This window comes from Pyxicephalus adspersus, chromosome 3 (genome assembly GCF_032062135.1).
Source record: "Pyxicephalus adspersus chromosome 3, UCB_Pads_2.0, whole genome shotgun sequence".
NCBI lineage: Eukaryota > Metazoa > Chordata > Amphibia > Anura > Pyxicephalidae > Pyxicephalus > Pyxicephalus adspersus.
In genome coordinates, this window is record NC_092860.1 from 148,886,312 (window position 1) to 148,913,773 (window position 27,462).

A 27,462-nucleotide genomic window follows, 5' to 3' on the forward strand; every position below is an offset into this window, starting at 1 on the left:
TGTTAAATCAAATACTCAAGTACATATGAACCTACTATATATCATACATATACTGAATCACATACATATAAATGTAACTTAATGTCAAATTTAAAAAACAAATCCAAATGCATGCTAAAAAGTAAAATTTGGAATTAAATAACATTTATTTTTTATCATGTGTGGAGCCGGTGGCTTAGACCCTGGTGACCCACAGCAGCAGTCTTCCTATAGAACCATGTTCATTGTTTAGTGAGATGACACCCAATCTGCCGGGTGCCCCTTTTTCTCAAAGCCACCATAGGCATGCAGCAGTGTTATCACCCGCTACAGATGGAACCGGTCGCATTGTTCCTGCAATGTACAGAGCACATCCAATTATAACTCAGAATGTCACACGCTCTGTACAATTCAATGGCCTCAGAGGTGCAGATTGTCCCACAAAGTGGAAATAAAACCGTCAGCTTAAAGAGCTGTACTGGAATGAAAAATGTTTCCGTCTTCATCACGCGGCTCCAGACGGCGACCGTTCAGCTTTTCTAAGCCCAAATGTAAAACTTCGGAGCCTATTTATAAAATGGCCAAATCGGTCATTTGCTCTTATTTTCTTGGAATATTTTGGTTTTGACAGTTCTTCCTTATGAGGGGTGATTTATTTGCTAATTTTTGTTTATATTTCAACAAAGGTGAAGCTATCCAGCCAAAGATGTTTATAGATAAATTTCCCCAACTCCTTAAGGCTCCTTGTTTTTTTTTAAGGGATTTTCATAATTTATGTCGCTTTATAGGGGCATTACAGTCTGTTATAAAAAGATTTGTCTTTTCACTGTATCATCTGTATCATCTGCCAAAAGATTTGTCATTTTACCCAGCCACTACTATGGTACATCATGGGCAGACCCTCAACCTGATGACATGGTTGGATGGGTTTCACCATAAATAATAATACATCGCAATACAGTGGTGTCACCTCTACACATGTAAATACTAGGTAATTATAATAATATACAGTTTGCTGTTTGGCAACACACTGATGAGCAAGCAGGGATTAGAATACAATGATTCAGGGAACAGCATTGTCTTTATCATGTCAGCCCCATGACTTGCATTGATTAAATATGACCCAGCTGCCCCAGGTTGTGCCCCCTCTCCTTGATTTGCAAGTGACCAAACAAAGCTGCACCTTTACAGTCCAACTTGGCCATCATAGCTTTAGCTTCTAGCTGCTAAGGTTGTTCATTTCTACTGTATATACTTTAACAACCTTGTCATGTCTGACCTCACTTGCCTCCTGCCTGAAACAACCTATGCCTGACCCTGACTCATGTCATGCATGCAAGTTCTGAAGGCAACTGCGATGGGACATCACAACTAATCTCCTGCGATTGATGTCTGGGCTGCATTAACACTGGACAAGACCAGACAAATACACTGGGTTTACTAATGTAGGGAAATTTAATCAAAGATGCATATAGAAAGCTGAAGGTGAAGTAAATAAGAAGATGAAAGTAAATGACCAGAAGCAGAAAGCCCTTAAAATAACCCACTCAGTTTAACTCTATAATATCAGACTTCGAGGTGGGAGATCCTCATGGGCTGGAAAGGCTGCAATCATAGGACTGCCCACGAGGAGTACAACATATACTATATGCAAATAAACACAAATAATCCTGCATCTTGAAATAATAAAAAACAATTTGCACTTATAAAATAAATTGTACTAACGCAAATTAAATAACAGCAAGCTTTTAAGCTGATTGTATTTAAGAAAATGTAATAACTATAGATATACTTTTTTAATCAAGTGCTGATATTCACAAAATGACTTTTTATTTCTCCTAATAGATTATTAAAGAAAAGAAACGTAAATAGTTTGTTAAACAAGTCAATAATCTAGGAGCACATAGCAGCGTCTGGGCAGGGGAGCAATAAAGACCATAACACAAATATCATTAACACCCAGGAGGAGCTTCTATCCGATAGCTTGTTTAAAACTATGCATAATTAATGTATATTCAACAAATATATAATTAAGACTGTAAGTGGCAGTTTGAGTCCTCCTGTGTACTGTCTGCGGATTGTGTATTCTATATTTAATGAACCCTGTTGTGTAGTTAGCAGTGGGGCTGCCAAATCCACATTGATAATAGGATTTTACCATCCTCTCCATGACTCTTGATGCGTTTCACCTTTCCGCTGGCTCATCATTTTTTTTTTTGTTTGCGCCCGACAAACGTGTGTGCAAAGTAATTATTCTTTATCACTTACTCTGAAACTACTGCAACTTTTTTTGCTTGTTTTTTTCTGTCTATTAAGCCATTTTCTGGGAATTGATTGTCTAAACACAAGAAGCAAACTAAATATATTACTGATTATCAGTACTTGTGATAAGATTCATTTCTTAAAAATGGAAACCATTAAAATCAGTGGGTGCACATAGGCAGAGTAATTCTTGCATCTTCTAGCCTTCCATATTATTATGTAAAAACCACCTCTGCCACCTCTGTGAGTGTGCTCCCTACACTTTAAGAAATTGCCATCTCATGTGTAGCAATGAGTACGTTGAGGGCAGGTATGACTTGCAGGTAATCCAATCCTTCATAAAAGTGCAGGAACACCCCAGAAGCCAAGTCTAGCTTACATTGCAGCTAAAAACCTCTGTAGCAATACAAGCCAAACTAAAAATGGCCATCACCCAAGGTAATTTAAACCTAACGTCAAGTGCACATGGGCAGGGCAGTTCACCAATCAAGCACACAAACCTGCTAGTCAGCAAAAACACTCCAATACTTTACATTTTTTTAAAACAGTTTAGATTGCTTTTTAAACTTTTCACTTTACATAAAAGGGTAGACAACCTTTTATAGAAAGTAAAAATTGTATTGTATTTTATAAAAAAGGGTGCAGCACCTTCCCAGAATGGGAGCGCAAAGCCTCCTGGGAAACCTACGTCATAAATCACGGGAGGCTCTTGGCTGCTCCTTTTGCACATGCTCTCATCTCAGGCATGCACAGAAAGAGCCCTTGCTTTAATGGAAGAAAAAAAAATGCAGATCTCACACATGCGCAGTGAAATCGGCAATTTTTTCCCCGTCTACATCACTTGATTTTGTGCCTGCGGAGTGCGAGATTGGGTGACGTAGGAAGAAGAACCCGGAAGAAGAGAGAGGAAGATGCCAGCGCTCGAAGGATACCGGGACGACGCAGGACTCAAACAAAGAAACTTCCTGATGGATTGACGGATCTGCAGGATTAAAGGTGTGCTTTTTTATTTTGAGTTTAGTTTTACTTTAATAATAACTAGAAGTGTAATTATGTAATCATTATCACAAATATTTAAAACCCCCTTTTGTAAGTACCTGCATTTGTTTTAATTCGTTAAATCCCTGTATGGCATTCACTGGAAAAGGAAGAAGAGCGCTATGGGCCCATTTGGGTCTGTTGTAGTGCAAAAGGAGAAAACGGTGCATTAGAGTCAATTGTGTTAAAAAATGTATTGCAAGCAAGAATTTATTTAATTTATTACATTAAATATGGGGTTTAATACTAGCCCTGCCCTATATGACTTTCTCCATCATCCATTTATCCACCATTATTGAAAATACTTGGTACTCCCAGGCATGGAGGATTCATGTGACATTTTCTCTTTTTTCCAATATACAGAACTGAGAAAATCCTTAACCCAACATAAGCTCCAGGTTGACTTGACATTCACTTTTTCATGGTCTGTTGGCAAGGGAGTTAAGGTAGAGCACGTGTAATATGCATAGGCTAGTAATTATGTAACCCTGTGACTTGGATGGTGGTGGTGGTGGATGTAGCCAACAGTAGGCCCTTGTGCAGGACTAACTTGAAGCCTCCCCACTAAACTGTCTTGGGGTTCCTGTGCCAGACCCTTTTGGTTGAGAGGGGTCTGGGACCCTCAAGCAGTGGCACACTTTGCACCTTTCTATATCTGCCCTTGCTGTTACTTTACCATACATGAATAAAGCATGGATTAACTTTAAACATACAGAGTGGAGCCCATGCTGTTGATTGAGCATTATTGGTATGATGCTAACATTTTTTTCTTTAGCTTCTCATTGTAGATATTTTCCAAGCTGCTTTCTTCGCTCCTCTTGGCAGGGTAATATCATACCTAACAGAGCACAATCCCAAATTACAACAATCATTTAAGCATGACCTTATCTGTAATGGTGTGGGAGGTCAAGGGAAAGTAAAACAGTGAAAGGTGGTAAATGAAGTGTGTCCAGAACCCAGTACAACGTGAGACCGATAGTCATTGAAATACGTTCCGGGGTACAGCAATGTAATTTGTACAGTGGGACCTGTTAAAAAGTAAATGGTACCATTGAGAGATGTCGGCTTTGATCTTATTATTTGAAATATACTTTGAAAAAGCAAACATGATCACTATGTTTTCCACTTCAACAGAGACTATGTTCTTTTAAATATGAAATCTCATCAGTGTTAAAACACAACTATTCTTCATTTTTATAAATTATAGTGCAGGTGTAAAAAATAAAAAATCATCTCATTCTGCAACACTCAAGTTGGATCCAGACTTGCCCCCTGTCCCCAAAATTATTTTTTACTTAAATTTCAAAAAATTGAATATCTGATCTTGGAGAAAGATGCACATAATTGTATGATGTGCAAATGTTTACTATAGGAGTCATTCATAACTTTATCTTGCTATGTGTTTCTATAGACATACCTTTATCATAGGTAACAACACATATTGGTATTGATTGCAACTCCTTCCTCCTCTGTTTTTTTTTTTCTTCTGTTATAACTTTTCTTCTACAATAACTTTTGCATTTTAATTTCTTTGCTTTTGCTTTGCTATACGTACCTTAAAACAGGATAAAAACTGAAATCCAAAATTTGCTGTACTGTGTGCTATGTCTATCCATACGCACAATTACTGAGAATATCAAACCATGGCATTGAGTTATATATGTTCTTTAATAAAAGTATATATGTCTGCCTTTTTTTTTTTTGCTTTATTAGTTTTAAAATGAATAAAAATAAATTCTATTTGAATCTATTTTTACCATATATCCCCAGTCCTCCAGATTGATAGGTGCTATGATCATTCTACCTGGAAGACTGAGGACATACTGTGAGTGCAGGGTGTCATGGGCACACCCCCTAAGGGAGTTTTGAGGACCTCTAGGACTGGAGAAAATGTGAAGAGACTTATGAGAGTGATGCTTTACTTGATACTGAGTCTGTATAAGTAAAGTAAAAAAAGCACCAAGGCAATATTTTTTTGATTACATAAAACTCTCAGATATATTGTAAAACACTTCTAGGAACTTCTTTTGTTTTTTGAGCTTTCTAATAATGGGACATGGTAATGACAAAGGACCAATGAAGTTTGGTGCAATATGGCAAATTTTAGGACTAGGTCTGGCTTGGAATGGCTCACTTGCACCTGATTTATATTCAGCAAACCACCAGGAGATATGCTATCACCTATTATTCTATAAGTCCTAATAAGTGGTTTTATAGGAACACAAAGAAAATTAGAATGGAGGTGATAGAAGCTTTTAGAATTTAAGACATGACAGCTAGTCCCACTGGAGACTTCTTGCACGTAATTAAAGCCCCACTGTAATATAGGATAAAAATAAGCTAATAAAAGAACTTCTGAATATGCATGCAGAAGACACCACTCCTGCCAAAGGACGGAGATGGCTTGCATATTTGCAAGTTTGCCATGCAGCAATTTGTTAGCAGCTGCCTCAGATAATTGTGAACAGTTTTTCTGTTTTGAATCCTTTTTTGTTATTGTGGAAATCTTCCATTTGTGACATCTGTTCTTGTGACAACTGTCTAAAAGGGAATTTACTGTATCTTACATTGAAAACATATTCCCCCACTTCCTTTCCCTAGGAAATCCACCTAATGAGATGGCATAACATTGGCTTTGGTTTTAGCCCTCCCTACTAAAAAAAATACATTTGGATATACTTTAGAAAACATTCTTGGCGCTCTCATTCAAACCTCACATTGACACACTAACCACCTTCTGTTGTCTTCTTCTGAAAAACATCTTTTGCCTTCTCCTCTTCCCCACTCATGAAAATAACATATGTGTTTGTGATCCATATGGCCAACCTGTGAACCTACTGGTTCCAATCCAGGCTATTCTGAAATTTGTTGCACCACTCATCCATCTCTCCTTTTGCTTCCTTAATGCTGAAGCTATCAGGAAGATTCTTTACTGGTTACCATTACCCAATAGATACAAGTAGAGATTCTCATTCTTACATACAAATTTCTTTATAATATGGTTTTCCCTAGGTAACCGTCCTCATCTCCAAATGTCCCAATTGCAACCTCCGTTCTACCAACAACATCTTTCCCTCATCTCCTCTGGTCACCTCTTCGCATTCAAGGTTTCTCTTGCTCCGGTGTTGCTCCTATATTTTGGAACTCCTTCAAACGGTTCAGCTGCCCTTATCTCCAAATGCAACCCAAAAACTTAACTCTTCAGATTATATATTTTGACCTAAGTCATCCCAACATATTGCCACCATATGTTCCTGCACTACTCCTTATTACCCGCTCCCCTTTCATCTTGTTTTACCCTTTTTCTGCTTTGTAAGCTCAGGGATGCAGGGGTTCTCCTAGTATTTCTATTAACTTTTGGGGGTCTGTTTATAAGGCAAAGAATCTGACATTCACTGAAGTAATCCCCAGTGAAAAACCGATTATTTTTACCCTAGTAAAGAGCCAATAGAACACATGGACCTTTCCACCAGAGAATAATTTTGTGAATATCAAATTCACTGCAATATAAATCCTTGGTGCATATATGTGTGGACAGGACTGACACCACTCTAAATGCTGAGTGCATTTTGGCACATAAGAAGACATTTCTCTATAGTTGCCAAAGGATAAATGAAAATATTTATGTATTGCAGAATTTTTTTTTAGCTTTCTCTTGATTTTATTTAAATTTTAGGGAAAGCATTTTTATTCATCCCTAGTGTCTATGGAATGTCCATGTTGGCTTTAGTCCCCAATTCCCACTGTAATTTTTCCAATGCAGAATTAAAAATAAAACCTGCCATGGCCAATGCATTCTTGTGGCTGAGGTATGAGCCCCAGTGACTCACACATAACATATAACAATTGATATGACTTATATTTCATGACATGGAATTGATTCATATATGAGGTATGCACTGCCAGAATCCTATATTAGTTGGCTTCATCCTTTGGATCAGTAAACAGTCATTTTTTTTCTATAACTCCCTCCCTCCCCCACCCCCAATGTCTGTAAAACCCATCCCACTGGGGTCAATTAGACATCCCTTTATAAAGTATAATAACGGGGATTTATAATTGAAGCAGAGCCAGTGTGTAAGAAACACTACATTTTTAATTCGAGTGAATGCATTTTTCATGCTTTGCAGACACAACTGCTTAGGCATTAGTAATCTGCGGTTGTTCTTGGGATGGCACTCGGTGTGATGAGCCTGACGTGCCAAAACCCGGCTTCTGCTTCCAAGAATTAGGATCTGCTTTTGCCACCTTCTTACAGCCGGCGTCCATATCAACACCGTGCATAATTCAGCCAGGCATTTAAATTCATTGCTGTCAATTCACCGGAGATTAGCTGCACATCTCATATTGCCAATTGTCTCTAAGCTGAATGGTATGGCGCTCTGCCTGCCCGCTATGTGGCCATCAGCACAAAATATGCTTCCTGTGTTGCATTTGTAATGTGTGTATTTGTGTAATGGCATCAGAGTCACAAGGCTTCTGCTGTGAAAATAGATTTAAAAAAAAATTGTGATGTTTTTCCTAAAAATAATAACTTACATCTGGAGAATACAACACATTGAGCTCTTCAGAGTGGTGGATTCATACCCTTTATAGCTGATCTTCTGCCTTCTTTACATTATATTTACTCTCAGGTCTTTTTTTCATTAAATCTGCCCTTGGGCATTCCCTTTATTAAATCTGCCCTCCAGCTTTCCCTTCAATAAATCTACCCTCTGTCCTTCCCATCATTAAATCTACCCTCTGTCCTTCCCATCATTGTATCTACCGTCTGTCCTTTCCATCAATAAATTTACCCTCTGGCCTTCCCATCATTAAATCTACCCTCTGTCCTTCCCATCATTAAATCTACCCTCTGTCCTTCCCATCATTAAATCTACCCTCTGGCCTTCTCATCATTAAATCTACCCTCTGTCCTTCCCATCATTAAATCTACCCTCTATCCTTCCCATCATTAAATCTACCCTCTGGCCTTCCCATCATTAAATCTACCCTCTAGCGTTCACTTTAATAAATCCACCCTCTGGCTTTCCCTTCATTAATTCTGTCCTCCAAACTGCTCCTAAGAAATCTGCCCTCTTGATTTCCCTTAATTTAATCTGCCCAGTTTTCCTTTCTATAAATCCACCTTCCAGCCTTCCCATCAATAAATCTACCCCCTGTGTTTCTCTTCATTAAATCTGTGCCCTCCAACCTTCCTGTCATTAAATCCACCCTCTAGCCTTCACTTTATCAAATCTACCCTCTGGATTTCTCTTCATTAATTCTGCCCTCCAAGCTTCTCTAATTAATTCCTTCTGGATTTTTTTCATTTATTCTGCCCTCCAGCTTTCTCTTCATTAATTCTGTCCACCAACCTTCTCTTAATAATTCTGCCCTCTTGATTTCCCTTCATTAAATCAGTCTTCTAGCTTTCTCTTCCTTAAATCTGCCCTCCAGTCTTCCTTTTATTAAATCTACTCTCCAGTCTTTCCTTTATAAAATCAGCCTTCCAATATTCTCTTGAATAAATCTGCCCTCTGTTCTTCCTATCATAAAATGTGACCTCCTTCCTTCATCAAATCTAACTTCCAGCCTTCCCTTCATTAAATTTGCTCTCTGGTCTTGCATCACCATTTATGCCTCGAGCCTTCTCAACAAATCTGCCCTCTGGTCTTCTTATCATTAAATCTACTCTCCAACCTTCTCTTCATTAAATCCACTCTCCAGCTCTCTTTTCATTAAATCTGCCCTCAAGCTTTCCCTTCACTATATTTACACATTGGCCTTCACTTTATTAAATTTGCCCTCTGTCCATCCCATTATTAAATTTGATCTCCATCTTTCCCATCATTAAATATGACCTCTCCCCTTACCTTCCTTAAGTGTAACCTCTAGTCTTCCATTCATTTTATCTACCCTCCAGTCCTTCCTTAAATAAATCTGCCCCGACCCTTCGCTTCATTTAATATGCCGTCTACCTTTCCCTTCAATAAATCTAAGCTGAAGCCACCCAGATAGAGCCCACTATATAACCTGGTCAGATTATGCCCAGCATTATCTACCCCTTTCCCCCAGCCTCACTGTCCCTCTCCCACTCCTGTGTTTAAGTACTTCCAATTTTTGAGACTCAGCCTCACTTGTGGGCATTACTTTCCTCTGTCAGGCCGGAGACAAGTTAGCCTCTGAGGATCAAACTGCATAAAGATGGGCTATAAATATTTGCTCCAACAGAGATAGAAAGTTTCCTGGAGTTAACTAAATCACCCACCAACAGACGCTGTAATTCTAAGCAGAACGTAGGCTGCTTAAAGGGAATACAGTTCCTCCCAGTAGTAAAAACACACTTACCATAGGGTGTGTAGGTATTTGCTGTGTTGACACATCATTTCTTTTCTATGGGTATCAAGCATTTGGGTGGCTTTACTGCAAGAGTAGCCAATGACATCCTGGAAGGGCTCATAACTGATATTACAGATGTTAAATAATTTATTTTTTATATTTGAATATTTAGTTCTCCTTACAATTGTCCCAACATTTAACGTGCTATCCTAATTTCCGATTTTTTCTAATTTATTTTTTTAGAGAGGACAGCGGGAGTGCCATCTACAAGCAGAGACTGTCTCCAGGCTGGTGAAGCCTGCAAGAATAATCCAGGCTGCAGCTTCAATTTACGAACGCTGCGTCAGTGCATAGCGGGAAATGGAGCCAACAAGCTCGCACCCAATGCCAAGAGCCAGTGCAAGCGCACCGTGGACGCTCTCCACTCCAGCCAGCTGCATGGCTGCAAGTGCAAACGAGGGATGAAAAAGGAGAAGAACTGCCTAAACATATACTGGAGTATCCACCACACACTAATGGAAGGTGGGGTAATATTTCTTTATAAAAGATTCAATGTTCCTATTACCTACAGGAGTGGAATTCCAGGCGGTTTTTCTCAATTGGCAGCTGTTGGAATACTAACATGATGGAACCTAAGGCACCATGTAGAGAGCTATGGGGGGATCCTGCAGGTATATCTATTATAGGCTGCCTGCAAAAAAGTACAGGGGGTGGATGGAAGACCAGTCATCCAACACATGATCTAATGCTTGCCAACCAGGGTGGCAATGGTAGTGCCTGCCATACCAGATTAAGCAACTTTACATCTAAACCCAAAACCAAAAATGCAATCTGTTGCAGCTTATCAGTCCCTACAGGGTTGTAATGGCTACCTACATGATCCTCTTAGTCAGTAGGGCGAAGGGATGGAGAAGACTATTGCAAGGGCAGGTGGAACTGACCGAGACAGTGTTGGCTTTATCCAGTGGGCCCCTGTGTAGAACTGACATGGGCCTCCTCGCATTTATTTGGGGCCCCTGTTGGGATTAGGAGCGTTCAGAGCTCTTATGCAGTGGCACATTTTGTACCAATGTCTCTCTAACCTGCCAAGTGTTCCCCTGCTGTTCTATGTACCTGTTGGCATCTTCTCTTTCCCACATTCTACGCTGTTGTGATCGGACAGTAGAGGGGCCAAAGAAGAGAATATAGGATGATGCCAGAGGTGTAGAGTGGCATGCCAACGTTTGGCAGATGCCATACACTGGCAGCCCCCTCTGCAGTCATGGGGAAAGTAAGGCCTTTAAAAGGGTTCCTCCAAAGTTTTCCTGAGGGAGGTCCCTACTGCTAGAGTCCCCAGATATAATGGCTTTTTTTGGTTTCCTTTTTTTTCTTTAATTTCACCTGGTCATTCTCCTCCTAACCAACTTTACCCACTCCACTGTATAGAGAAACAGCATTGTTACCCTAGGCTGCACTACAAATACCTCTTCTCTTATCCATTACAATGACAGAATGTACCATGGGAGTTTAGTACACCGGAAGTTAAAGAGACACCAGGGTCAACAGGTATATATCTTGCACAAAATAAATACCCCTCTTACATCTAGAGAATGGTGATCTTCTATATAATATTATAATTGTGCTCTAGAGTTTAGATGTCCTCTATCCCACACCTCATCTAAAGGTTATTTCTCAGTAAATGCAGTCAACGTAACTCCATTGTCCTATACATAATGCCTTAGTTGAAGTAGATTGCACAATGTGAGTCTTCTTCACAAAAAAGCAGCCTGTATGACATGCCAGGCTCAAACATAGACAATAGAAGAAGCAATGTGCAATTTCAATCATTGTGTCTCTTTTGTTTTTTAGGCGTCAGTGTCTTAGAGAGCTCGCCTTATGAGTCATTCGTGAGAGGGTTTGACTACGTCAGGCTGGCATCCATAACAGCAGGTAATGAACTCCTTATTATATTATCCATCAACCTGTACTGAATGTGTTTGTGTCACTGGTGGTGACTTCAGAAATGAGAACATTGACTATGGAGGAAGAAGATTTCCAATTGCTTCCTGTCCTGTGATCTCCATTGGTGGACCAGCAGTGACCACTGTCACCAGGACTTTGATCATCTTTACCAACATGGATTCCAAAGGATTAACCACATGGCTGAATAAGCCCATAAATGGCATCTAAATACCAGCTATCTGTTTGTGAACTTCTCCAATGTTTTTGAAATAATTCTGAGCAGCCTTGGCGCAATGCAAACCAACACTTGGAACATGGGAAGATGGGACCATTAAGGCACTGCAACTAAGGCCTCATTGGGTGTTAAAGTTTTATAGCACCAGTATATGCATTCATAACCACCCCCACCTATTTGCATGGAAAAGGTTGTGAACCACCTTGTGCAAGTGTTTGCATTCACTTTCAGGTTGTGGTTATTCATGTTAAGATCCTTGGACACAACATTGAGTGGCCAACCACTTCCATTGACTTGAATCAGGATGTGTCCCGACTGCCATAAGCTGCCGTTGAGCTCTGTTGCTTTGCACTTCTGTAGTGGTTGTTTTTAAGTGGACTGGACTGAAAATGGCCCAAATGAACCACACTGCAACCACACTCAACCAGATGGCAAGGTGTTCATCAAATGCTGTGGTTAACACTAAAAACCGCATAGCATTTGTATAGGACCTAGGAGTAGGCAACCACGTTTTTCAACCACAAGTTAAAGAGATGTCTGAATACTTGAGTGTGACACAAAGATAAAAATTATGTTTTTTTTTTCATGGGAGATAACCAATATGTTGTGAAAGCCAAACACATTTGACCTGACCTAATAAAGTTTTTCAAGGCTATAATGAGGGAACCTGAGTGATTACAGTAATAGAATAGGTATTTCTAGGAAAAGAGACAGCTGTTAACAGAGCTCAATATTATTTATCATTTATCAAAAATATGCAAGATCTAACTAAAGAAAATCTAAATTAATTTGTATGCAGCCATGCAGGTCCTCGTCCTACATAGATGGTATTAGATTGTACAATCCGATAGCAGCCAATACAGAGGGATGGCACAGATTGCTGGGAATGTTTTTTTATGTCATTATAAATCCCCCATTTTCCTGGATATTATTATGTGGCTGTGTAAAACAACCCCTTTAATAATGATTAATGATACAATGGTGGCCGTCTCTGTGTAAAGCTAATAATGTGCTTAATGAGATGGATCATACCATGTTCCTCAATCAAGCGCTAACAGAACACTGAAGAGTTCCTCATGGATCACTGATCACCGCAGCTTTATAACATTACAGACATCTGGATTCCACATGAGGAAATGTGTCAGAGAACAGAATCCAACCCGGCCATGCTGGAGAGACAAGAGAAGGGAGACGGGAAAGGTGGATAATAAATAGACAAACGGCAAAGATAATGGACAACGTGTAAAGAATAATGACAAAGGCTTAAAATGACCAATCAACATTCAGATCTTTCTTTCTTTCTTTCTTTCTTTCTTTCTTTCTTTCTTTCTTTCTTTCTTTCTTTCTTTCTTTCTTTCTTTCTTTCTTTCTTTCCTTCCTTCCTTCCTTCCTTCCTTCCTTCCTTCCTTCCTTCCTTTCTCTCCCTGTATTGCCTATCTATCCCCTATGTCTTACATTCTCTGCCCCCTCCTTCACCTGGGGGCTCTATTAATTTGAACACGGAGGTGCGGAGGGTTATACAACTATCGGCAATAGTCTCTCAGTATGGTGTCTGACTCACGTATGGTGTCTGATGGCATGATCCTCCTGGGAAGTCATAGAACAGAAAATACAATTTAGAGACACACTTTAGACCAGATTAAGGAACAGTGAGGCCACACCATGCAGCATCTGGTCACTGTCCTGAGGGTGCACGCTGGGGTAATAATGCCCGGCCTTATTGCAAACTTTCTATACACTTTCCTCTGTGCACAGCACATTGTCCATTTCATTGCTCTTCCTCTGGGATTGTTCCCAGCCAGAGCTACATAATTCGCCGGAGGCCCAGCCTATGATTGGAAAATTGGATTTGTTTAGCATTGTGTAGAATTTCTGTGTGACACAGAATTATAGACAAGGCTGGATTGTGACTTCCTTGGCAAGTGGTCCTCATTGTAGCACACAGTGGCATTAATGTGATGATTTTTATATTAGTGCACTAAAAATTAAAAGACTTTGTTGTGATGCCACCCATGATGCCCTGACGTTAAAGTTTTAGTGGCATAGATAGGTAATCTGTGGGAAAGCTTTGGATTCCATGTGTGTACGTTCCGCTTGAACCCTCATCATGTAAAATCCACTCACCTGTCTGTATTCTGTATACAATATCCTTTTTATGTATTTCTTGCTTTATGTTTCTTTCTCTAACCCAAAATCCACATCCCTGCCCTGTCAATATGTCATAAAGAATAAACCCTAGATATCATTTTGCCGGAGTTAAGTCCAACTTTTCCAAGCTGTTCTTGGACGAGGCCTGGCAGATGAATAACGACATTTCATTTTTGTCCATGTGGAATATCATCGCCTGCTGGAATAGACAGAGCAGCTCTGACAGGAAGGGAGCCCAATAAATCCAGAAAGTCGGAGTCCAGAACGATTCTGGCGCTGGGCCTCCGGAGAGATCTGCAAACCACCCAAGTAGCTGGAGAAGCAAATAACGGTATGAGATCAACCTTGACATGCAAAGTCAGCCAAGATCCTTGTAGCCACTTGTCTGTAAAACACCTGCCTTCAATTATCATGCCTCATCCCCGGGGCATGTTGGGAGTCACATGTGCAACCCTGTTACGCAAGAGGCACAAGATTTATGCACTGAGAACACTGCCTTTCAGGCAACACATGGAAGAGCAGGCACTAAGAAACTCTCTGGATGATGGATAAAGATATTAAGTGACCAGCTGTCCCCGCTTCTTGTGGCTTGCTCAAGGAAAAGATTTGCAGGAGACATAAAGGATTGGATTTCATTCCAAAATCTGAATTGCTCCATGCTACAGCTAGACTTCCCAACATGCTGAGATTGTGGCTCCTCAATGACTTTGCCATGCAACATTACACAATGGAATTGTTCCTGTGTGGGCTCTACCATCATAATGCTGAGTGCTCCTAAAGAGCAAAGTCATCCAAACTATCTGAAATGAAGTGTATATGCTGAATCTATTGGTTGGTCTATAGATCTAGTTATTCTTTTAAAACATCAATTTATTTCATTTTTGTATCATTGTATTTCTTAGCTGGTGTATCTAAGCAATGCTAAAATGTAAAATAATAAAAATCGTAAAACATTACCAATTCTCTCACACACTGGCAATATGGCTACCATGTTCCCCCTTATAGAGAGTTAGGCTAGGTTATTCTCTCCTTCACATTACTGGCTCCTGTGACCTGGGGCAATAGGCTGGGAACCTAATTGTAGGTTGTTCCTCATTTTCACCAACCAACATGCAAAGTTTTCAGTCTAGAGTTCCCAACTCGCAAAGTTTGCAAACTTATGGTAAGGGAAACCACAAACCCCAACCCATTTTGGAGGTCCTCAAGGGGGCACAAATATCCAACAGAACTTTTATCCCTTTTCTAGTCATTTCAAACCACACAAATAGGATGGGCATTAAAACAGATATATAGGCAAAATATTATGGATAGAAAAGGAGAAACATTGATGCAAAAAAGAATAAGATAAGCTTTTAATTGCAGTGCACACAAGCCTGCAAGTTTGCCAGTGACAGATCAAATGACAATAATAACTTGTTTTTCATTTTCACCTATTGGTAAGAAGGAATTAAGACATGTTATTATTGTATGGTATGCCAGACTGGGCTTCCATTTTACTGAAGCATGGATGATGTTTTCTTACTTAAATACAAAAAGATTAAATTTTTGAAAATAAGATTTAATAGTTTACAATATTTTTGCTTTAAATATACCATAGTTTTGAAAAGCTTTCATGTGATTCTGTTCAATTCCATGTCCTCTTATAAGTGTCACATCTTTTCTAGTCTCTGAGAATGAAGTCACTCAAGTTAACCGGTGCCTGGATGCTGCCAAAGCCTGTAACGTCGATGCCACTTGCCAGAAGCTACGGACGGAGTACGTGGGATTGTGTATACGCCCCATGACACGGACTGACTCATGCAATCGCTCCAAGTGCCACAAGGCCTTGAGGAAGTTCTTTGACCGGGTTCCTGCAGAATACACCAATGAACTGCTCTTCTGCCCATGTGAAGACACAGCTTGTGCTGAACGTAGGAGACAAACCATCGTCCCAACATGTTCTTATGAATCAAAAGAGAAGCCAAACTGCCTGACCCCGCTGGATGCCTGCAAGGGTGATTACATCTGCAGGTACTTGTTTCTTCTTTGTAGTTTGAAAAGTTACATGGTCTGTTTTCTTTATCAGCTGCTTTTACGTGGAGACCTCACAGGTATCACAGATGTTTTTATTGTATAGCTAGAAATAAGGAATGAGCTTTGAAGATCATTATTTTCCAGATGTTGAAGAGGGAACTTTGACAACCTTAATACCGCTATAAAAAAACAAACATAAAATAAAAAAAACAACCCATCTTTCAGGGAAGGACTAGGAGGGCTTTGGGGGCAAACACAACAGACAGAATTCTGTGGCCTTAAGAAAGTGTGCCATGGTAGAACGATAATCGATGGGGTTTTTGTGCTTCACCTTAGGATATTCACTTGCATCTCTCAGCATTTGTTCACATCTCAGAGGTCTAGAAGAGATCTAAAGGTCAAGAAGAGATCTAAAAATATAGCTTGTGTCTATATAATGCCCAGCATGTGTCCAGGATAACTGTCCTGCCTTAAAAAAAAGTCTGGTTTGTGTAGATCAGTGTTTCTCTATCTTTTTACACATGGGGCAACCATTGAACTATCAGGTCTTTAGGGATCCCCTGCTAAAAATTAATGTATCCACAGCTCACAGTACATTAGTGGGCTGGTCAATAGGAAGAATGCCTCTTACACTGCTGGCCATTGGGAAGGCTGCCACCCTTACAGATAACCAAAAAGATCATTGGTGTCAGTTTACTGATCCAAACTGCTCATTACTCAAGGAACCCCTAGCATGCTTTGAATAAACCCCAGGGTTCCATGAAATCCTGGTTGAGAAACAGCAACGTATCTCTCTTTGGTCCACCAGTTGAACATATGTTAGTAGTACTGGCCCAGGGGGCAAACAACCCCCACCTTAGTAATTCCCTACCACCTACCCTAGCTTGTTGAGCAAAAGTTACTGTGGAACAAACTTGCACCAAAATTTCTGACCCTGGATTTGTCACAACTAAAATCATGGCAATTTTTAGAATCCACAAATGTAGCCAACAAAAAACAATATAAGATAACAATGGCATATTCTACACATCCATGCACAGTAGAGCCTTCTTAGAACACATTGGGCATGAATTATTAAAGCTAAGACTGGAGAAGACGGACATGGGAGAACTGTGGTGATAAGCAACTGGGAATGGATTTGGTCCAGGATCAAAACATTTACAAACAAAGAGCAAATGATTTTAACCCCCCTAGCGGTAATTTGGGATGAACGAGCAATAAAACTCGATCTCGCTGCGAATTTGGAGGTTCTCGCTTACCGAAATTGTGAGCGAGAATGGCCGCGGCTGCATTCATTGCAGACAGTGTGCGATCCCTGGGGCCCTAGAGGTTAATTAACCTCTAGTGCCCCGGGGATCGCAAACAGGAGGATTCCCAGGGAATCCTGTTAATCCCCTGGGCTCCTGCTGTTATAATTTCCTTGATTTTCCGATGGTTTTGCGAAATCGGTTCGCCGAAATTTTGCGGAACCATCGAAAGTTCAAGGAAATTTTTGCGAGAATGCCAGAGGCTTTCTCGCTCATCCCCAGCGGTAATCCCGAGTGTGACTCTGGATGGATTTTACATGCAAAAAGCAGTAATCTCAAGTCACAATTAGGGTAGCTTTTAACTAAAAATGTTCTCTCATGATAGTCTTGGGTCCAATGTTTTCATTTACATGACAAGTCCATTGAGAAGTTAATTCCTTCTTTTAGTGCAGTGATCCAACAATGCCTTTTGCTCCTGGAAAATGTGAATTTTGGACCACTGGCTGTGGCTCAGTCCCAGAAAATATGTAGATTATAAAACTCAAACAACTTAGAGAGTTCTGAATAATAACATGTTATTCAGTGTTTCCATTAATATGTTCACACAAGGTATTGTAAGTTTTGTTTTTCAAAGTGACTCACCAGTGCATTGTTGGGCATCTTAGTTTACACTTTAAAATTTCAACATCTAGATCAGTTTTCTCAATCTCTTTAACATGGGGGAACTCTAGCAATAACTTTCAGGTCTTCATGGAACCCCTACTATTATTAATGTATAAACAGTCATTTAAACTAACCACAAACGAGCATGAACTTCTCATTGCTCAAGGAACTCCAAGTAGTCTCTTGAAAAATCCTAGGGTTTCACAAAACCAGGGTTGATCTAGAGTGAAAGCTTGGTGTCTACTAGTGAACTCTAGAGTATTAGACTGCAAAACAAAGTACAAACTGCCGCCTTTTATATTGTAATGTTGCCTTCCATTTCTCCATGCAAAGATCAAATATTATTATTATTACTATTATTATTATTTTTATTATTAATAAACAGGATTTATATAGTGCCAATATATTACGCAGTCCTGTACATTAAATAGGGGTTGCAAATGACATGAATACAGACAGTGACATAGAAGGAGAGGACCCTGCCCCGAAGAGCTTACAATCTAGGAGGTGGGGGAATTCAAATCAATCCTTTCTTTTGCTGCATTTAAAAAACAACTACCAGGTATAACCTACTTAGCTTAAAAACTGGTTCACTGGTTCTACACCAGTGAACAGAAAATATGCCGCTCTGTCTCCACTGAAACCTCATTATTCCCTACTGAGTCCAACCAGCAGTAAATGGAAGGTTCCTCAGGACTTGGATGTTTCAATCAATATTTTAGCTGATGGTGCAGGCTCAAGAGCACGTCTGTCTCTCCTCTACAACTAACTTTTAAATAAAAAATGTCAGGGCCACACTCCAGAGTAAAAACAAAAATAATAATTCATTGAAAATCCATGATACAAGTCCTAAAAGCAGTCCCCAGTCCACAACACATGTCAAAAAACAAATATCCTAATGCGTTTCACGCCTGGACATGGACTTAATCATAAAGGTACATCATTATACACAACCAGATTATACCGTGTTTCCCCGAAAATAAGACAGTGTCTTATATTTATTTTACCTCTGAAAATCTCATTAGGGCTTATTTTCAGGGGATGTCTTATTTTTCTCACAAAAAATCTATATTTATTCATGTACAAAAATCTGTATTTACCAAAACCTGCAACCAATATTACTATAGAAAGATACCTCTGTGTTACCTGTGACCTGTCAAAATCACAGATTTCTTCTGTTATATACAAGAAGTCATGAATAAGAATTGACATAAATGAGTAATGAAAAAAAACACAGCTTCATAAGCAAACAAGTGCAACATAACAAGAAAATGTGCTGACAATTAACATGTGACTCATAGAGTTACATGTTAAATCTGAGTAAAAGCAAAAAAAAAAAAAAAAATCAATTAATAAATATGCATTGCTGCTAATGAATGAAATACTAGCAAGGACCTTTTGAAAAGAGAATCCACCAACCTCTTAGTGCTAGTGTCACACCAGAGTACTGTAGGTTAATTAACCCTGCGATTTCTTCACCCCTTGCTCCAGTGCTTTTGAAATCTCCTGCGCTCTCTCTCTCTGCTCCCTCCTTCCTCTTGGTATCCCTCCGTGTACCACGTGACCACACCCTCCGAAGAAGCCAATAGGGCTTTACTTTCGGGGGAGGGCTTATATTTCAAGCTTGCTCGAAAACAGCCAAAAATCCTGCTAGGGCTTACTTTCGGGGGGTGTCTTATTTTCGGGGAAACACGGTATATCTTTATTTTTCTTATCAGTTTCTTAATTAGTTCTTCATATATTCACTAAGCAAAAAAATGGAACTTGTGTGGACATATTTCCTGGTCTTCTCCATCTGGTGTGGTCTTTCACATAATAAGGCAATCGCATATTAATGTGAATGATAAATATTAAATAGCAAAAAATGACGAAAAAAATACAACATGAGCATACAGGACATATAAAAAAATATATATCAGCAAGAATATTCAAACAGTAAATATATATATATATATATAATTCACCTTGAGCTGAAACAGCCCTTAGTCTATTCTTAACAGTATGAAACATCCCAATCATAAGGTAACCCTTGTGGAATTCAAGTTTTTAATGTGAAAAAAATAAAACTTTTCTGCATAGGGATGATTTTGTCACCTCCCCCAATGGGATGTTTTTATCTGCTCGATAATTAGTATCTTTAATGATTCTTTGTTACCATTAGGTTGTAAAACAAAAATTTTTGCTACATTTGTTGCTTTCTCTACTCCTATGTGCCAATGCCAATGGAGAGCATAGAGAAGGTGACCACAAATCAAAGACATCTCTGCCTTTCCTGTTTAAAATCAGTTACAGGGGTGGAATTAGAGATGAATATAAGTGTTTACTTTAGCCTAAAAATAAATAATATATGAGGAAACAACTTGTTTCATCATCCTAAACTGCACAATTTAAGGAAAGAAGCAATATGTTTCAGATAATAGAGAGTTATGAATTCTGTTTGGAGAATGGCAAGGTTTACATTTGTTGCTTTCTCTACTTTTATTTCCCAATGGAGTGCCACCATCTTGCTTCCCTCAGAGCATATAGAAGTAGACCAGAAGTTAAAGACATCTCTGAATTTCCTGTTTAAAATTCAGAGCCTTTCAACAGTCAAACCGCATGGCTGGCAGTTGCTGGGCATACAGTGGATTGCAAGGAAAGGATAAAAATGGACCCCACCTCTCCCATTCACTTCAGTAGGAGGGGCTGGGATCATGGTTAAGCTCATGGCAGAACACTGCGGCTCACCAGGGGTCCGAAATGACCCTAAGGGCCAATTAGTGAACTTGTATTAACTGACATAAATGTGTTTCGCAATACCAAGCCTATTGAAAATGAATACACTGGCCATGTACCAAAAGTGCTAAAAAAAGTACAAATGAGTTGCCATCATGTGTTGGGATTCCATTTAAAATGAATGGCACCAAAACTGAGCATGGGTTACCAAAACACAAATATCTAAAGAGGTCTTAAACTCTAATATCTAACAATATGAAAATAAAGTCCACAGCAGCTCCCAACACCTAACGAACCAAAAGTCCCAGCTTGTTACTTGTAATCTGTAGTTCCCTAACAGCTTGAGGGCCGCAGAATCCCAATTGTATTAGAAAAGGAACATTTCATTCTTTTAATTATAAATTAGTGCTTGACATTTAATACTCTCGTGGGAGCCGGGAAAGGTCCTTGAGCTTCGTTGTAATAAACGTTGACAGAGACGCCTTCCTATTCTCCTAATGGCAGCAGCCCTGAGTGATTGTGTGACAAGTGCTACAGGCACCAAGTCAATATCCATTGCCGAAGATGTCATAGATCTTTGACAGTTGTGTAGAGGAGAATGAAGAGTTCTGACTGAGAAGTGTGGCTCGTTCTTCTGTCAGAGCAATGAAATGCTCTACAGAGCTGAGCACTAGTAAGCTAGATAAAATCATGTTTTAAAGTAAACCTGTCCCTGGCCGGGGTAAAGCTAACAGGTCCACTTTAATGCCTGGCTCTCTGGCATACCCAAATCAGATTTTTATAATATAAAAAACAAAAAGCTTTTTATAAGTACTAGAGTGCAAGCTCTTCGGGGCAGGGTCCTCTCCTCCTGTGTCACTGTCTGTATCTGTCTGTCAGTTGGAAACCCTATTTATTGTACAGCTCTAGGTAATATATTGGCACTATATAAATCGTGTTTATTTTTAATAATAATATTTAGTAGCTGGTGATAGAGTGATCCTCCTCTCTTTCCACGTTGATGTATCGAGACAGGAAGAGAATACTGAAAATGAAACAGGTAACTTATCTTTAAATTTGCATGCCTTAGGCAGAGATCCGTATCATGTGATTTCTAATATCAGCATTGCTCTTTTCCCTCTCTTAAATAATATGAAAAGGGTTATTTCAGACCTGTGGTTAGTTGCAGTGCCATGTGGTCAACCATGATCCTCACCTCTCCCATCCAAATAAATGGGAGCAATTGGGGACCATTTTTTCAGGGCAGTTGCACTAGATTATAGAATAGTTCCCAAGAGTGATTAAGTTAGAAGATAAGGGCTGTGGCCACAGCCATGTGCAAATATGGTTACCTACAGTGCCATTTGACCAGGGGTGTGAAAGGGCCCCAAAGGTGCTTGACTCAACAGAAGTCATATTGTGTTAAAAAAATTGAACTCAATACATGTAAAATGGCTTGTGTACCAAGCTAGCATATGTCTGTTTGAGTAACTTTCACATTCAGTCTCTCCAAAATCAAGGAGGTCTATACCAATACACACTTTTACTACATGCACAGAGTTTCTGCATTGACAACCCCAATGGTGTCATATTGGAGGGTCCCACCCCCGAGGGACCTCCATAATCAGGTAGACATGGAAAACAGGGATTATCCATGTTCTTGCGCACAAGGATGGAGAAATCACATAATAAAATCTAACGCAAAGTTTATGCATAGACATCTTCAGTGGTGTCCTACAGGAGGGTCCCACCCCTACACTGGGAAGGAAACACAAATGGACCCAGAACACCTGACAGGTACAAACATGGAGAACAGGGACTATCCATGAGTGGTATTTGGATGTGGTGCCATGGCACAAGAATGGATAAATCATATGATAAAGTAGGTATATCACAATTACAAACACATCCACAACAATGAGACATTGAGGTGACTGCCAATTAGAGATATGTGGTAGCTATCAAAAAGTTTATCCAGTAGGACTTCAGCATGTGGTTTTTTAGGACAAACCTCAGAAACAATCCCAAATACGCCAAAGTATAAAATATGGGACAACAGATATATAATTATTAGAAATAATTCATTATTAATTTAGTATTTTTTAAAGTCAAGGGGGACAGTCTCAAACTTATTGACCTCGTGTGTCAAATATGGACATGCGCTAGCTTCAATGAAAATAATTGGTAACAAATCAATCTTATAGACATGGATAGATAATGATTAAGAAGATGTTTGTCAAATGCCTCCCCAAAAATTCCCACAAGGGTGAATTGGCAATTAATTCGCTAGAAAGAACTGTCCACCATCTATGTGGTGTGTTTCGATAGGGTAGACACTCCATTATGGCCCTTGGCCAAACATAAAGTGCAATATTATTTACAGAACCAAAAGCTACAAAATATTTTTGGAAGACAAAGCTTCCAAAGAAAACAAAGTTCATTCATCCAGCTCTTTTTTTTCCTGGCTTCCAACTCACTTGCCTGAAAACCCCATTAAGAAACGTTATATATTTCTGTTCCAAGAGCGGCCTAACAAGCTCACCACTACAAAAATATATAAATCACTTCCTTTCCTCTTTCATCTCTTAGATGAGCAGTCTTCCTCTTAGATTGTGTTTGTAGCGCAAGAAAATTCTTTATATGGGAAATGTTTGATCACAGTAAAAAAGAAAATGATGATCCAGGGGGTCTTCACATGTATCTAATATTTGGTAAACTATTGAGGTGTTTAATATTTGTTAACGCTTCAAATTAAACAACTTTAGATTTTTTCAGTTAATCCAATTACTCTATAAACTATGAAGTAGAGTCCATGTGCGTTCTACAAACTTTGGTCTCCTTTCTTGCCAGCCCATTCCTGGATTCCAGGACTTAAGACCATTTTAATCTTGCAGATGACCACAGAATTGTACCGCAGGCTGAATCATGCACCCAAACACTCCTATTCAGTCAAATAGGAGCAGCTTTGAACTATTTTGTGCACGTGTTTGAGTTGCAGCGTGGTTCCTGGAAATGACTTGCTGCTTTTGGCCATGCGGTTGGTTTGCTACCCCTGGAGGAAGAACTGCACTGCAAAGGCAATAAAGTTAATGTGCACTTTGCCACACTTGGATGCATGCCATGAGCCTAGAAGCGGCTTACAGCATCATTCGCAACCACAAGTGGGAAAGGGGCCTAACTCTCCTTCGGTACTTTGAGTGGGGGGGGGCTGGCCTCACCTTGCCCCTATTCCATTTCCCTTTAGGTCCATACAGGTGTTAGGTTTTCATCACCCAACACAAACATTTAACATTGGTATAGACAAAAATGTAGAGTTAGTATAGGTCTCCATTCCTCTAACAATAGCTATTCTTTTATTTATGTACAGATCACAGTGGGGTACCTACCGTTCCCCCTTTCTTCCTCCTTTCATCTCCTTAAAAAAGAACAGAGGTCGCCCAATGTGTTTGTCAAAAAGTGTTGGGGAGACCATGATGACCTCTGACCTTGAAGCCGGTATAGATGCTTTAGGCCAGGATCCTAAATCAACGTTTTTCAACCTTTTAACCCATAAGGAGCCCTTAAGGAGAACCCTTACATAAAACCAATTTTTTGGGGGGGATCAATGAGAAAAATGCCTTTGACTAGCGCTCATTCCCCATTGGTGTTTCGTGGATCCATCCTGATGGTCCAATGAACTACATTGCGTGACACATGTCAGATTCTTGCCTATAACATCCCCCCGTTCTTCCTCCTACAATCTCCTAAAAAAGAACAGAGTTCCTTCATGAAATTGTCATCCAATGTGTTCACCAACAATTGTTAGGGAGACTATGGTGACCTCTGACATTGGAGCAGTTATAGATCCTATAGATTCAGATCCTAATTCAGCCTTTTTCAAATTTTTAACTCATGAGTAGCTTTTAAGTAGATCCCCTACTAAAAGATATTTTTGGTGGGTCATTGGGAAGGAAAGTCTCCTAAATTGGTGGCCAGTGGAAAGAATGCCCCCCTACAATGGTGGCTGAATGCTGCACAAAGGCCAAGTGATTATGTCATTGATAATAAGGTATACAATAAAACAAAAATGTTTTATTTAATAATTTAATTCCCATAATCATGATGGGGTAAATGAGGAGCCAGGTAAATATAAGCAAATTAAACTTTATTAGAAAGAACTATACACGCAGTGTTTAATACTTTTTAAGTCACTCCCTGCATTTTTTTTATAGATAAAAGTTCCTCTTTATAAATGATGAAGCTGAATCCACAACACTTAAGAAATGTGGTTTGAAACACAAGGTAACTCGTTCCGATTCTACACAGGGTCCCGATGGCTTTTCAGTTAAACCTTTGGGGCTGAGATAGTTCTTTCTGAGAAACACAGTTATAAAACAGCCTGTGGTTTATCTGCAGCAGTTACAGCTATGCATCAACGACTAAAGCAATAAATTTACTGGTACATTTAGAAGTTGTCATTGCGCCCTGCATTCCTCTATAGAACAAGATATATTGCTCCCTTACAAGATGCATGGCCCGGCTACGAGGTCATTACTTAAAGCCCAATGTGTTCTACGCTAGTAAAAGATACAGCAAGCAGTTTTCTCCTACATCTATCGTACATGAGATTGTGGTCCCCACGCGTTTCAGTATTTCAATCATCAATTTCTGGCCTGCATTGTCCTGCTGCCTTCCAAGTTACTAAACCACTTAATGTAGCGCTGTCCATAACTTCCAACATCCTACTTTTGGGATAAATTCCTTTTCTGGAATTGAATCCCTGCTTAATTTTTCTTCCTCTGATTCACATATATCCTTTTATTTTTTTTTTATGTTTATTGAATCTTCAGAAGTTTATGTTGCCAGAGAATAACCACTTGGATGAACCTAAGCTGAAAATGGCCATAGGAGGGACCTCTCTAGATTTCTTCCAGCATTTTTAGATGCTAATCGCTGGACCTCAGATTGGTTACCCCAACCTCTGTCTTTCCAGCAGTAAATCTACAGTACACCCTTCACGGTTCACACTGCAGCTGCCACCCTGACCACTATGACCAGCTATGTAACTGTGCTAACACTTTTCCTGCAAGTGGGCCAAGATCCTCACCATAACCCTTCCCCTGCCATATCCCTACAGATAGGGATGAGCTAACGAGTTTTTAAAACTCAAACTCGCGGATATTCTACCTTACCGAATTTTAAGCGAGAACAGCCGGTGTAAATTCGGTGTAATTTTTTTTAATTAGGTGCGATCTGCGGCACTAGAGGTTATTTAACCTCTAGTGCCGGGGATCACACATGTTATCAAAGAATGCGGCCCAAGGCAGCCGTATTTATTAAGAATATCCCCAGGACTAGAGGTTAATTAAGGTCTAGTGCCGGGGATCACACATCTTCTCAAAGAATGCGGCCCGAGGTGGCCGCATTCATTGAGAATATCCCCGCGGCACTAGAGGTTAATTAACCTCCAGTGCCCCGGGGATTGCAAACAGGAGGATTCCCTGCGAATCCTCCTGTTAAAATTTCCTAGATCTTCTGATAGTTTCACGAAATCGGTTTGCCGAAATTTCGCAAAACCATCTGAAGTTCAAGGAAATTTTCATCCCTACCTACAGATAATATCTTCCCCTCACAGATCATGCCTCCTCTGAACAATACCATTTCAATCTTCAGCAGATCATTATTCCTCTGCACAATACCCTTTGCCCCACCAGTAGATAATCTCGCTTCTACATCTTAACCCTTATAAAATACCCTTTCCCCTTCCTGCAGGTCATCCCTCCTCTGCACAATAATTTTTGCCCTATTGGTAGATCTTCCCTCCCTTGCACAATAACCGTTCCCCTTCCTGCAGATAATCCCTCTTCTGCCCACTAACCCTTGCCACTCCTTCATCACGTTGCTACCCCACCAAATAAAAAAAAATCTCAGTTTCAGCTCTTTTTCAAAGTTCCCAGTTATAAATCTACTTCAGAATCCTTTAGCCCCAACATACAATATAACCATATAAGTTGTGCAAGAGAATAAATTTGTTTTTAGATTCTAAAAATCTATTCTTCTTGTATGCTGTCGGTGCAAGTGACTGCTTTGCAAGCCTGTAAAGAGAGCTCCTTCAGTTATCTGATGCACTTCCCATCGGAGAGATCTGCTCAAAGCAGTCTGACAACCCTGCTGCTTACTGAGACCTGGTGTCTTAGCGTTGTCACTAGTTTTGCTGTTCAGAATCTAGACAGTTAAAATTTGTAACACTATTAAATAATGAACATGAATAACCTATATTTTTATTTCCTCTCAAAAGGTGGTGCTCTGGGTTTCTTTTCACATAGACTTGTTCTGCTTTGCTGCAAACCTAAAACTAAAAAATGTAATATATTGCGGTTTATCATTCTATAGATGGGGTGACTGCCAAAGTACAGCCTGTGTGACAATCATGGCTGTTACAGGGAATGGGGAACAGAAGTGTTGCCTTTCCCAACATCCTTATTTCTGTATGTTGCTCCATTGGGGAGATTACTCCTCAATCCCATGGTTGTCACCAGGACTGCAAAGCACAGACACCAATGATAACATTGTAATAAGTGATGTATTAGTAAAAATAGTAACATTGTAAACATTTTTTCCAGGTCTCGGCTTGCAGCTTTCCAGTTGGATTGCCAGCCTTCACCACACTCTGTGACCGGGTGTGCACGGGAGAACTATGCTGCCTGCCTAATGGCGTACACAGGAATTATAGGTAATTATTAGCTACTTGCTGCCTTTAGGCAAACCTTACATTTCAAGAAAGAAACATTGATTTCAAATGTCCATTATCTAAAGCAGGGGTCCGCAGCCCACTACTGGGCGCACCGGCCAGAGCCACGGACCTTGTCTCCTGTACGGATCCCAGGCTCAGGGTGGTGGGCCGGCTGTGTCTCTGGCAGGCTTGGACCTGCGATGGGAGAG

General features: G+C 39.9%; 1 protein-coding gene across 1 annotated transcript in view; it reads left to right on the plus strand.

Annotated features, from left to right (window-relative positions):
- Positions 1 to 27,462, plus strand: part of GFRA4 (GDNF family receptor alpha 4) — a 283,113-nt gene that overhangs the window by 245,298 nt on the left and 10,353 nt on the right. The window contains exons 3-6 of the mRNA XM_072406654.1: positions 9,844 to 10,122; positions 11,449 to 11,529; positions 15,589 to 15,934; positions 27,144 to 27,253. Of these exons, the coding sequence (XP_072262755.1) occupies positions 9,844 to 10,122; positions 11,449 to 11,529; positions 15,589 to 15,934; positions 27,144 to 27,253 (816 nt within the window). The remainder of the gene's footprint in view (positions 1 to 9,843; positions 10,123 to 11,448; positions 11,530 to 15,588; positions 15,935 to 27,143; positions 27,254 to 27,462) is intronic.